General features: G+C 45.8%; 1 protein-coding gene across 3 annotated transcripts in view; it reads left to right on the top strand.

Moving 5' to 3' along the window:
* epha3 (eph receptor A3) overlaps nt 1–13190 on the top strand; it is a 120801-nt gene that overhangs the window by 15710 nt on the left and 91901 nt on the right. For 2 of the 3 annotated variants that reach the window (XM_071907262.2, XM_071907261.2), the window contains exon 3: nt 4941–5601. In XM_071907262.2, the coding sequence (XP_071763363.2) occupies nt 4941–5601 (661 nt within the window). Of the gene's footprint in view, nt 1–3689; nt 3702–4940; nt 5602–13190 lie in introns of all 3 variants that reach the window. The other variant, XM_071907263.2, reaches the window with a different exon arrangement.

The raw sequence follows: 13190 nt of genomic DNA, 5'->3' as shown, positions 1-13190 counted from the left end.
CTAATACTGGTGGCTATGGAGTAGTTTCACTCCGTTGCCAGTAGATCTGTCGCTATTTTCCACTTTTTTTCTCTCTCTTTGATATGCTTTCTTCTCACACTCACACACACACACACACACACACACACACACACACACACAAATGCCTCCTTCTCTCCTATAATGGAACTCCTGTAACCGAATCCCTAATTGCAACCTCGTTGGCATTTCAATGAGAGAGATGAGTAAGAAAACTGAGAGACTTGTGCTGCATCTGATTCTGTGTGTGTGTGTGTGTGTGTGTGTGTGTGTGTGTGTGTGTGTGTATGTACAGTACAGTACTGTGGCCATGCATATGATACCACCATAGGGCCATAGGACATGTCACTCTCTCCTAACTAATGCAATTCCTCTGTAAGGCGATCTGGAGCTGGATCGTAATGTTATTACATGTCTCTCTCTCTCTCTCTCTCTCTCTCTCTCTCTCTCTCTCTCTCTCTCTCTCCCTCCATCTTACTCTTTGTCTCACTTTCTTTCTCCGAAACACCAGCCTGCAATGCTGTAATTCTGAAGACTAGCTGTGTACATGCATATGTGTGAGTGTGTGTGTGTGTGTGAGCTCATACTTTTGTCAGCTGCACCTTCTACTGGTTTCTTCTTTCCCTCCATATTCTCTCTCTCTCTCTCACTCTCTCAGACACACACACACACATTCACTCACACAATACACACACACAGCTGGAGATGCCGTCTCTCAGATCGATGGCTGAAAACTCCTCATCATCATTGTTGGGGCTGGAGCAACGGATGTACAAAACTCTCTCTCCTCACAGCCGTTTCACACTTAGTAGAGAGAGCGAGAGAGAGAGAGAGAGAGAGAGAGAGAGAGAGAATCAGCCTAACCTATCAAACCTAAGGAAGTGATTTGGGGGTGGAGGAGTTAAATCTAATGATGTCATGCATGGGAAGAGTGGGGGGTGGGGGGGGGGAGGGGGTGGGGGGGGGATAGCTCCATGTAATAGATGCTATTCTCCAGAGTGGGATCCTCACATCATACTGGAGGTCTCATTTACTTTGGCAGGGCCTTGTTCAAGCCCAGTCATTCTCTCTGGAATGGGATATAGCATACCAAACACACTCGCACACACTCACACACACACACAAGCACATACACGCATACACACATACTGTACACACACCTGGGTTTGATTTTGAGCCCTCTGTGTGTTTGTATTCAGCCCACTGCAGTCCCCCTCCCAAAGACGGCTTAAAAGCGGAGAGCCATCACTCGCAGTCACTTTAGATTTAGCCCAGTTTGCATCATATCGCCGGACATGAAAATACATGAAGGGATAACGGCATAAACCCCCGGCCCACAGACATCTGCTTACAGAGACTATACACACACACACACACACACACACAACCTGAATACATTTGCTCAATATCGCATGTATGCAGGCGCACGCATGCACACACACACTGTTCCCTCCACCTTCAGGTCGAGCACTGTGGTAGAAACTAGTTTCAGAGTAGGCTGCTTTTCAGAGTGAAGGGACTGCAATATGAAACAATGGAGTGAAACATTAACCGGCTCAATAAATACAAAAACTCTTGAAGCAGCGTGACGGGATCGGCCCAATCCACTGTGGACGTTTCCCTTCCAAGTCTGCCCCATTTACAGTAGCTCCATCCTCCAAGTGTTTCCAAGTGTTTTCAGTTCATTAGATGGCAGATCATGGGAAGAGAGAGGCAACCAGACAGCCAGCCAACACACATTTAGTTCTTCCTAATTGAGATAAAAAAAAAAGGCATTTGCAGTCATTTCATTGAATATCTCTGGCTTGAAATGACCAATTTACAATGTTGCTCTAATTTTTTCACTATTCCACTGTGGGGCAAAGAGGAGCAGTGATTGTTATAAGCCCTAAGGCGGAATCTTCATTTAAATACCCTTGGAGAGACAAAAGATATTAGTATCATACATTTAACATTCACATATTGGTACTATAGCCTCCACACACATATCTACTTTGTATGATTAAAGACCTCTCATTGACCACCCAACACTAGGCTTCTTCCATGTCTTAGCCCTCTAACCCTATGTTCAGACAGAATGTGAAAAAAATGATAAAAGATATTTTAAAGGTGGCATGAATGCATGCAAAGTCAATGGAAGGAAGCAAACAGAGTGAGATGCCAGTGGAATGGCAATGAACAGCCAATCAGCTTCAAGATTGCGCCTATTCATTATCCATTATCCTATTCAAGCACCTGTAAATTTCTCCCTCCTCTTAGTATTTACAGCGGGGAAAAATGTACACTGGGTATTTGCGACCAATAACACTGACTAATGACATCATATGCACATAAAGATGATAAAAGCTAGATTCCACAAAGAAGACATTGGTGCTGCTGCTGCCAAGCCAGGTGTAAAAAGATTAATATCCAAACATGACAGAATAAAAAATCAAGTAATCTGCATTGTCCTATTAAGAAAGATAAACCAAAACCACTAATCAGAATGGCTGGGATTGTCACCCTGCTGCTTTCTGTACAAGTGGTGTCATCCAACCGGCTTGCATGTCATCGCGCCACTTTCGCCGCTTATTTTTCCAAGTGGAGCGATCGAACTCATGCGAGTAAAGCGAGGCCAAATTTCACGGGGTAAAGTTCACCTTTCCATATTTAGCCCCCACTCAACTGTATCTGCTGTTCCCTGTTATTGTTAACCCCACAGAGAGGGCCCCGACTGCGCTCTGATGAATGAGGTGATGCCAAAGAAAGCATGACGGAAGAGACTAAACATCGACGCAGTCTTTCCCCCTCTCGCTTTATCTCTCCCTCCCTCTCCCTCTCTCTCGCTCACTTTTTATGTCTATCTCTTTGGCTCCTTCTTTTTTTTCTCTCCCCCTCCCTCTCTCTCTCTCTCTCTCTCTCTCTCTCTCTCTCTCTCTCTCTCTCTCTCTCTCTCTCTCTCTCTCTCTCTCTCTCGAGGGTGTTTCATTAACTCCGCTGTGAGATGAAAAGCAAGTGGCCATCCTTCAGTCTGAGAGCTCCTTGAACACCAGACACTCACAGATATGCTTTACACCCCCCCCTCCTCCTTCCACCCACACACACACACACATTCACACACTCTATTAAAGTAATAGAGACCCTAGACTTTTAACTCGTCATTAATTTCTACGTTCAAGTTGAAAGCACCTGCTGAGTCGGGCCGCTATGAGACTTTGAATACTTCACATCGGCTTCATGTCAATGTATGTGTGTGTGTATGTTTCCATTAATGTGTGTGTGAACGGAGCGGTAATTCAGTTTCCACTTATCCAGAAAGCCGCTCTCTCTCTCTCTCTCTCTCTCTCTCTCTCTCTCTCTCTCTCTCTCTCTTTTTGAAGAAGGCATTGCTCATTCAGGCACACATCCATTCAGAATTGCGCCAATGACAACAACAAAAAAAAAAAAGAAAAAAGAAAGCATCCATTTAGCCATTTAGGCCCATCCGTTCTAATGACTGTCACTTAAACCACAATGAGCCCAGTGTTCCAGGTGTTTGCCCATTCATCATTGCTCTGATTCACTGTTGATTTGCCCAGACGGCGCCGCCAAAAAGCGCATGATCAATGAGTCTTCCCGCTGTGTGTTGAAATCTCAAGGAATGACCCCCCCTTCTCTCTTTTCTCCTCTCCTCTCGCACCGCTTTCTCCCAGTGGAGGGAAAATGTAAGATGGACACAAACGCTCCTGGTCTACATTGAATTCACCACTGTCCATAGCTGCTTTTGTTTCATAGTGGATTCCGCACGTTTCCTTTGTTAGCCGTATAGTGCTGTGAACATGTGATGCAAGTCAACAAGACCGCAGCTTGAATGTCTTCACTTGTAGAGAAAAGAATGTTAGTCTAAGGGTGGGAAAAAAAACACACTACGGGATTTTGTTAATATTTAGCGCCAATTAAGCAGCCTCACACCAATTTAAGAGGATTGAAGTGGGAAATCATACTTCGTGGTTTTTCTCACAGATATTTTCACAGCGCCCCAATCTAGAAAATTTGGCTAAGACAGCAAGTTTGCTTTTTAATTAGTTTGAGTAATCTACAAGAAATCTGGTAGTGTGGTTTTTGGCCCGGTGTTTATTAGATGTTTAGTATGCAGCAAGAGTGGATTTGATCTAAATAATTAATCTGTAAATGCTTAAAGGGTGGAGATAACTTTATTTTTCTCTCTGCTGTCGCCCCCCTCCTTTCCTTTTGTTCCTCCCTCTCTTCTCTCTCTCCAACGCTTCCCTTTTCCTTTCTCCCTCGTCACCTTCCCTCCTCTTCCTCCGATAATGTTTTCTTCCCGTCTTTTCTTCTCTGTTGCGCCCGAACCTCTATCTTTCTTCCATCCCTCCCTCTTTCTTTATCCTTCACCTTCTCTCCATATCTTTCTCCTCTCATCTGTTCTCCTCTGTTGCTCCTATAACTCCTTTTCTCTTTCTTCCACTCCTTCGTTTGCCTCCCTCCTTCCTTCTTTCTTTCCTTCTTCCCTTCACCCTTCTTTCCCTTCTTCCTTCTCTCATCTTTTCTTGCTCCCACTCGTCTTTCTTCCCTTCTTACCTCCCTTCCTCCTTCGCCTGCCCCTCTATTTATTTTTCCTTCTTCCCTTTACTCTCTTTCGTCCTCCTTCCTTCCCTTGTCTGTCTTTTTTCCCACTTTTTTCCTCCCTTTGCCTCCCTCCTTCTTTCTTTCTCTATCATTCCTCCCTTCATCATCTTTCCTCTTTTCTTCTGCTGCAACTCTCTCGTTCTTCCACACTTCCCTTCTTCCTTTGCCTCCCTGATTATTTATCTCTCCTTCTCCCCTTCTTTCCTCCTTCCTTCTCTCGTCTCTCTGTTGCTGCAACGCCTCTCTCTCTCTCTCTCTCTCTCTCCCTCTTTCTCTCCCTCTCTTCCACCCCTCCCTCCCTCATTCCTCTCTCTCAGTGGGAGGAGATCAGTGGGGTGGACGAGCACTACACTCCCATCAGGACCTTCCAGGTGTGTAATGTGATGGAGTACAGCCAGAACAACTGGCTCCGCACCAACTGGATCGCGCGCCAGTCGGCCCAGAAGATCTACGTGGAGCTCAAGTTCACTCTGCGGGACTGCAACTCCATCCCGCTGGTCCTGGGCACCTGCAAGGAGACCTTCAACCTCCTCTACCTGGAGACGGACGACGACCAGGGCAGCCGCTTCCGGGAGCACCAGTTCTCCAAGATCGACACCATCGCCGCCGACGAGAGCTTCACCCAGATGGACCTGGGCGACCGCATCCTCAAGCTCAACACGGAGGTGCGGGAGGTGGGGCCCATGACCAAGAAGGGCTTCTACCTGGCGTTCCAGGACGTGGGCGCCTGCGTGGCCTTGGTTTCCGTGAGGGTTTACTTCAAGAAGTGCCCGCACACCGTGCGGAACCTGGCCTCGTTCCCCGACACGGTGCCCATGGACTCCCAGTCGCTGGTGGAGGTCAAAGGCTCGTGCGTCAATCACTCCAAGGAGGAGGAGCCTCCGCGAATGTACTGCAGCACGGAGGGGGAGTGGCTGGTGCCCATAGGGAAGTGTCTATGTAACCCGGGGTACGAGGAGCGAAGCAGCGCCTGCCAAAGTAAGACAGACATTCATTCAGTTCCTCGTTTCATCTCTCAACAGTGTTCTCACGCTTGTTTTGTCTCCTGTTCTTCCTCTCCGGCTTCTGCCTTTCTTCCTATGTAATCCCTCTCTTTTTTTCCTTTTGCGCCTGTTCCATCTCAGGACCGGCAGCATGTAGAAGTGAAATCACATCTACTGTATTTTTCATGTCTCTCCTTGTCTGAAATGCTGCATGTGTTATATGATAGTCACGTGTTTGATGAGGAGACTCTCACACCTCATATCTGTCAGCCCAGAATCTTTAATGCCCAATGCCCAGCCTGTGTATATGTGTGTGTGTGTGTGGTGCCTTCAAAAGAACACAGGAATCCCAGGGTGTCGGTGGATGTGTGTGTACTTGTACATGTGAATTTCCATTGCTTGCGTGTGATGTGTTGTCCAGGTCTTCAGGCCTGCAGTAGTTATATGGCGAGTCGCTCTGCATCACTTCATCAGCCATGGGAAGATCTGAACCAGAGTAGCCAGGGTGGGGCTGATAGGGCCGAGGGAAGGAGAGGGGTGGAGTGGATGGTGACTGCTGGAATATTTGCGGTGATGGTCGTGGGTGTTGGAGGAGGCATGAGTGGGCGGACAGTGGAGTCTGGAGATACTCCATCTCACCCCAAAGTCTATTGTCCTCTTGGTGGTGGTTACAGAAGTGGAATGGGAATATGCTCCTTCTGCATGTCTGTCTGCCTGCCTTTTCCTTTGGTTTTCAGCCCGTCTTAAGCCTGTCTGCTACACCAACAATGCATGTATTCTGTAATGGAAGGAGCTGATAGTACCTTAGGCCTATGGACTAAACTGTAGCCATGACAAACATTGCCCACCTGATGATTCAATGGCAGATGCAATTGTGGCTTCTTTTTTTCTTATTGTCCTTATGGAAGGCGTTATTGGGGTTGTACAGTTCTTTGTACTTCTCTGCTTCAACAATCAACAATCTGCTTCACGTCATCCATGTTGGTCAACAACACAAAATAAATGATGCCCCCATGGGAACTTTATTTACTTCTTTTGGGCTGGAATGGGGAGGGTGAAGCAACCCATGGGTTTAAGGGTGAAATGTCATCACAGTCACCTCGACCAAGAAATTGTGGTCTAGGGTCTTCCATCTCATTACTTTTACATTTATTTTTTTACAGTTTCTTCGCATTTACATAGGTTTTTTATAAGACTTTTCTGTGTAAAAGGGCCGCATATATTCATGTAGAGGAAAAAATAATACACCATTCGTGCAAAAATGGATTTCCAGCGTGTGGCTTCCATGGCTGGTATAACAGCTTTCATTGATTACAGTGGCAGTGCTTATCTGCGGCACTCTGCGAGTAGGCGTGTCGTGTCTCTAGTGTGTCTAGTGTAACAGCCCCGTAAGGGTGTGTTCACAGTATTCTGCTTTTTTGTTGCCTCAACCACATTTTATCGTGATAATATGAAAAAGCAGGTCACACAATCACTATTTAGCTCTAATATCAATATCAAATGTTCTATTCAGCTGGTGATGATGTGCGGCATTTTGTTTCCATGGCAAAATAAATGCAGGTTGCATAAAACAGCAATAGATGCAGGTACACACATGCTTGTTGCATGTACCACTGGTTTGGGTTTCAGTGTGTTTTGCTTGACCACAGCAAAGAGAAGACTGGTGGCTGCTGACTTTGGTGATAGAGGCAGAGGATCCAACCAGCTGCCTATGTAAGCATGAAACCCTCCACTTTGTTGTGATTGGTCAGCTTGGTCCATGTCATATATACTCCTATTTTCTCAGTGTCAGAAAGTGCTCCGCTTAAAAAGAAGCCAGACGTAGCATCTTTTTGTCACTTTCTGTCTGCTCCACAGTGACTTTAAACTTAAAAACGTGGTGGTAGTTCGAAAAAAGCGGAATAGTGTGAACACGCCCTTAGTCTGTGTTTTGCTGTCTTAATGCTAGTTGTTGTAGCCGGTCCCAAATCCTTCCATGTTAATCAGCTCTCTCCTCTCCAGAGCCATGCCCAGTGTTAATTAAAGATCAAAGGCAGTCTCCCAGGTCAAGCCCCTGCTGTCAGGGCCAAGGGAAGCCCTTTCCCCGGGGCTCTGGTCTCCATACGAGCCCGTCTCACCGTCCAGACAGGGGGAGAAATACTGTCGCAGCTGTCGGATGAAAACCTTGTATGTCCAAAATGTAAACTCTTCAGGAGAGAAACAAAATGACCTCACATGGAGATTGAGTTTGCATTTCATGTGGAAACTTGCAGCGTGTAAAGAATCATGTAAACTAGAATTAGACTGATGTATCAATTGTTATCAATATTGGGCTGTTCAGATATCGGCCAGTTAGTATCATCCACCTCTGATATGATGGAGGTTCCTCACAGCTAGACCATGAAAATAATCAAACTTACAATATTGACTATTGGCAGCTTCAATCCATAAATATCACCTTTCTATTAAGTTAACCTTTCTATAAGTTAAAAAAAACAACAAAACTCAAAAGTTGGAGTTACAAGGTTTTCAAATGACAGCAGCGGACAACATATGCAGACAAATGGCAGACGGGGAGACGATGCCTCGGCGTTGACCCCCCCCACCACCACCACCACCACCCTCCTTTCACTTCCTGTGTCTGTGCGACTTGTGTGAATGTTTGGATGTATTTGACAATCTCTTATTAGTTTCAGAGAGGTCTAATGGACTCTAATAAGGTCTTGTGTTACCCCAGAGTGGGACAGCTGCACCAACAGAGCCCCCACAGAGGCCCCCCCCCCGGGTGCAGCCGGCGGGGGCCCCAGCGCGCAGCTTGCTCTCCAGGCCCTCTGTGTTAACGGATAGATGAGTGTGCGGAGGTTAGATCAGCGTACAGATAGATCGCGACGAAGCTGGAAAAGAGATGAAAACATAGCTATGGCTACAGTGTTTGCAGGCAGCGAAAAAACAGATTGAAACAGATGTACTGGGGTTTCTCAAACATTGTCATGTCACAGACCTACAAATAGACACACACTGGGCCCCGGACCCCCATTTGATGAGATTTTATCCCAGGGCTCCATGTGGGAGGACTTTGTTGTTGATTTAGTGTTGAATTGAAGAACTGTCTACACTGTATATGGGGAGATAGTGGTGAGAGAGAAACCTATGATCAGAATCATATACATCCTCTGATTGGGATACTTTCTAGTGATTTGAATTATAGTGAAATTAAAGTGTTCTTCATTTTGCTGGGGACCTGCTGGAACCCCCTCAAGGACCCCTGGAACCCCCTCAAGCACCCCTAGAACCCCCTCAAGGACCCCTAGAACCCCATCAAGGACCCCTAGAACCCCCTCAAGGACCCCGAAACCCCCTTTATGACCCCTAGAACCCCCTCAAGGACCCCTAGAAACCCATCAAGGACCCCTAGAACCCCTTAAAGGACCCTGGAACCCCCTCAAGGACCCCTAGAACCCCCTCAAGGACCCCTGAAACCCCCTTTAGGACCCCTAGAACCCCATCAAGGACCTCTAGAACCCCCTAAAGGACCCCTGGAACCCCCTTAAGGACCCCTAGAACCCCCATTTAGGACCCCTGGAACCCCCTCAAGAACCCCTAGAACCCCCTCAAGCACCCCTGGGTGTAACCACTCGTCTAAACTATCATGTACAGCTTACATAAACCGACAGATTTAGCTAAGACCACAAAGGCGCAGTCAAACAATTAAATATCTATGGTAAAAAAGCGAAGGCGAGGTAGATGTAAGACCCAGAGAGGATAGTGGGAGGTGTTTGGATTGAGCGTTGTTGGCTTTGAGCGTTTGCTCTGAGTCAGATGTCGATGGAGCGCCTTCACTGAATATTTCATGCTTTGTTTTCTTTGAGGAGACGCCGTGATGCAGCATCATCCATTTACCTTACCCTCCGTTCTGTGTGTGTGTGTGTGTGTGTGTGTGTGTGTCTTTGAGAGGGAGAGGAAGCGAGAGAGCAGTTGTCTTTGTTTATACAGACCCCAAAGTATATTCAAGGGCTTTAATAGAGTACACCGGGTCTAGTATTAGACTGTCATTATCTTCCTGCAGGGCTATGTGTGTGTGTGTGTGTGTGTGTGTGTGTGTGTGTGTGTGTGTGGCCAGAAATATGTGTGTGAACGCAAGGATGTTTTTCTAGTGGCGCCTTCAAAAGAACACACAAATTCTGTCTGGCTTTGGCAAAGGGGGGGGGCACCGCTATGAGCTGGAGTTATGAGTGAGTGTGTGTGTGTGTGTGTGTGGCTGTGTGCCTTCCACGCATGTGTGTCATGACATATTTCACAGGACGGCGTGCATATTACTGCGAATGTATTTTGATAGTACATATCAGAGCGGAAAATGTCATCGCTTCTCTTTCAGGGAGACGTGTGAGCAGATACGGAGCTGTGCAGACTGTACGATGTGAATGGACGCGTCAGTCAGCATCTGGCTTACTGTATGTTTTGTGAGCAGGCTTCGGCCTTTCCACAGAGAATTTGAGGCCAGATCTAATCTAGCAAAGTCAGGCTTTCATCTGTCATTAGAACGGACTGGAGCAGGTGAACCAGCTCCTATCTACCATCAGTGTGAAATTCCTGCAACCCTAATTTGATCCTAAAACAGCAAACGGATGTGTGTGTGCGTGTGTGTGCGCGTGTGTGTGTGTGTGTGTGTGTGTCGCACATGCTAGCAGCTGTTCTGCTGTACGTTGAAGACAGACCCAGGTTTACATTCTTCTTGGATTTATCAAGACACACAATCCTCAAACTTGCCAGCACCGCAGTGCTTATTACAATCACATTGCTCACACACACACGGACATAGACACACACACACACACACACACACACACACACACACACACACTCGCTGTAGCTGCCAAAGAACATTTGTCATTTCTGCTGTTTTTTCACTGAATAGCTAGGTAGCTGCAGGTTGCGTATTACTACACACACTGTATTTCTGCAAAAGCTGTTTATATGTAGTATGTGTGTGTATGTGACTTCAAATGCTCACTGTATCTGTTTGACACTAATGTGATAATATCAAATCTCAACTCCATAGATAAGATGTAGTATTGGATGTTAAACTGCAGCTTAAACTCCAAATTTAACAAAATTGAGCCTGTTTTTTAGATGCATTTTTTATTGTTTGTATATTTTGATTATTTAGTTTCTTTATTTATTTAAAGTTTGGTCTTTGTTTGTGTCACAGACATGTTTTGCAGTCAGTGTGTGAGCGGTCATGGAAAATAAACCACACGAATTTTTTTGGTGCGTGGGGTTTTTTCCCTCCTCGGTGCGAAACATAGTTTGAGGTTAGTTTTAATATTCAGTCTGACCTTCCCTATGAGGATCATTGACTGTGACGTGTTTTCTGCTGTGTGCCTGGAAAACACATTTAATACACAAAGACACTGTGACCGAGAATAGAATAGAATAGAATAGAATAGCCAAGAGGTTAATATCACTTTGCATTCCTCCTCACACACATACAGTGGTATAAGACACTTCTATTATATTCTATTCTATTCTATTCTATTCTATTATTTCAGTTATTTTTCTGAAATATGATTCTCTCAGTTTCTAACAGATTGGTGGTTTTGCCCTGATGATAGCTGTTTTAAAGTGATTTCCAGATGACTGCAGTGATCCAGATGACCTCAGCATTTCCAACTAACAGTGGCCTTTTCCTCCTTGTTTACTTCCCTCCCTTCCTCCCTCCCTCCCTCCCTTCCTCCCTCCCTCCCTCCCCTCTCGCCCCGGTGGCTGATGGTCTTGGCCGCCGGTTCAAAGCCGATCGTCCATCTCATGCCGAATGTTTTATATCACTCCCCACTCTCTCGCTAAAGCGATTTAGCTGCTGCTCTCATACGCAGACAGAACTGAGCTTTCACGCAAACACACTGGACTCGCATCACACAGCGTTCACTACTATCTGACGCTCAAACGCAGCAAATTTGGCTCCCGTTGAAATTATTTGTGTTATTGAGTGTTTATATTACAAAAGATATTGCTGACCTTTTCAGGAACTAAGAAGAACAGCCTTGTTTTTAGCTTGACCATCATGAAGTTTAGAGTTTTATCCAGTGGGTTTTGAAAGGGTTTAATATGGGTCCAAGGGTCTGAGACTTTTTTTTTTAAACCACAGAGAACCATTTAATCCTTCTGAAGTTAGATTTAGTTATGTGGTTTCCACATGGCACCAGCAATATTACACTGATTTTGGATATAGATTGTTTTCTATCAGGTAGTCCAGCAGTTACAGGTCAAAATCAGCCAAGACCAACTTGTACATTAGTTTGAATGAAGTTTGGCTAGTTTGTAGTAGGGTTAGACTGATTTGCTGACATGGCCATTTATTAAAAATCAGATATCAGCCAGTCAGTGTCGTCCACCTCTGATATGATGGAGGTTCCTCTCTGACCACAGCTGGGAGGATTTTACTCCACAGCTTCAGTCTGTAAAACCTGCAGTGAAGCCTGCCTCACTCTGAAAGAATTTCATTAGTATGGCTTTTAATGGAGAGTTTTAGTGTCCCATGATGGTCTGAATGCTGTTTCAGAGGCTTTTCCACCCTGACAAGAATAGAATTCTGGGGAGAACATAATAGGGTCATTTTTGGGCAGATTTAAAGATATTGAATATCGCCACAAAAACCAGCTTAAATCCAAAAATGTCCGTCTTCAAAAACCCTTGTCGGTTCTAGCTTGGGGTGAGTGAGCAAGAACAAAAGCAGAAAGACAGTTTGAGTAATGCCGACCGTTAAAGTGTCACAGCTCCTCTTACATTTCCCGTCTTATTTTTCTGATCACCCACATTGTTTTTTGTTCTGTGTTTTCCTGTTGTGTATTTTTCCAGCAGAGTGTCGAGGCTGAGCGCTGTGAACTCATGCAGCTATTGGCTCTCCTCTGGTCCCCTGGAAGGACTCTGTTTGTTTGTGTTGGCCATTATATAACTGCCAGGCTCTCCACAAGAAGATCTCAGTGCTGCACACACACACACACACGCACACACACACACACACAACACATCCCCTAAATTGCAATGACAGTGTTTCTGACCCAGTGACAGAGCTACAGGCTAATGTTCCTCACCACTTCTTTTCTTCTCGGTCAGCCAAATGTGTGTGTGTGTGTGTGTGTGTGTGTTATTTATCCAGGGAGAGTCAACTGAGCCAATGTTCTTTCCCAGCAAAACCCTGCTTCATATTCATACAGTTGTGCACATTCACACTTGGGAGCTACCCAGTACAACCACAGTCTTCTACTGAGCAGCTTTACTGGAGCAGTTGGGGGTTCAGTGCCTTGCTCAAGAGGTCTTTGATAGTAGTTGTTGAAGAAGGGGAAAGTATTGCTCAATCGCTTCCCCCACCCACATTTTTCCCAGCCGATCCGGGAAATCAAACTGGCGACCGTCCAGCCACAAGCCCGCTTCGCTAACCTCTTCCCCGCTGCTGTCCCGTGTATGTGTATGTGTGTGTGTGTGTGTGTAAGCGCTTGTTTTGGGGCGAATGAAGTCTTACACTGTGCGTGGATATGTACAAACATTAGCGTTCCATTGCATCAGTCCGCTCCTCAGTTGTCACTTTAGCTTAGCGCAGAGGCTTTC

The sequence above is a fragment of the Centroberyx gerrardi genome, chromosome 10 (genome assembly GCF_048128805.1).
Source record: "Centroberyx gerrardi isolate f3 chromosome 10, fCenGer3.hap1.cur.20231027, whole genome shotgun sequence".
Taxonomy (NCBI): Eukaryota; Metazoa; Chordata; class Actinopteri; order Beryciformes; family Berycidae; genus Centroberyx; species Centroberyx gerrardi.
The sequence above is the reverse complement of the archived record's forward strand: the minus strand, read 5'-3'. Positions and strand labels throughout refer to the sequence as shown.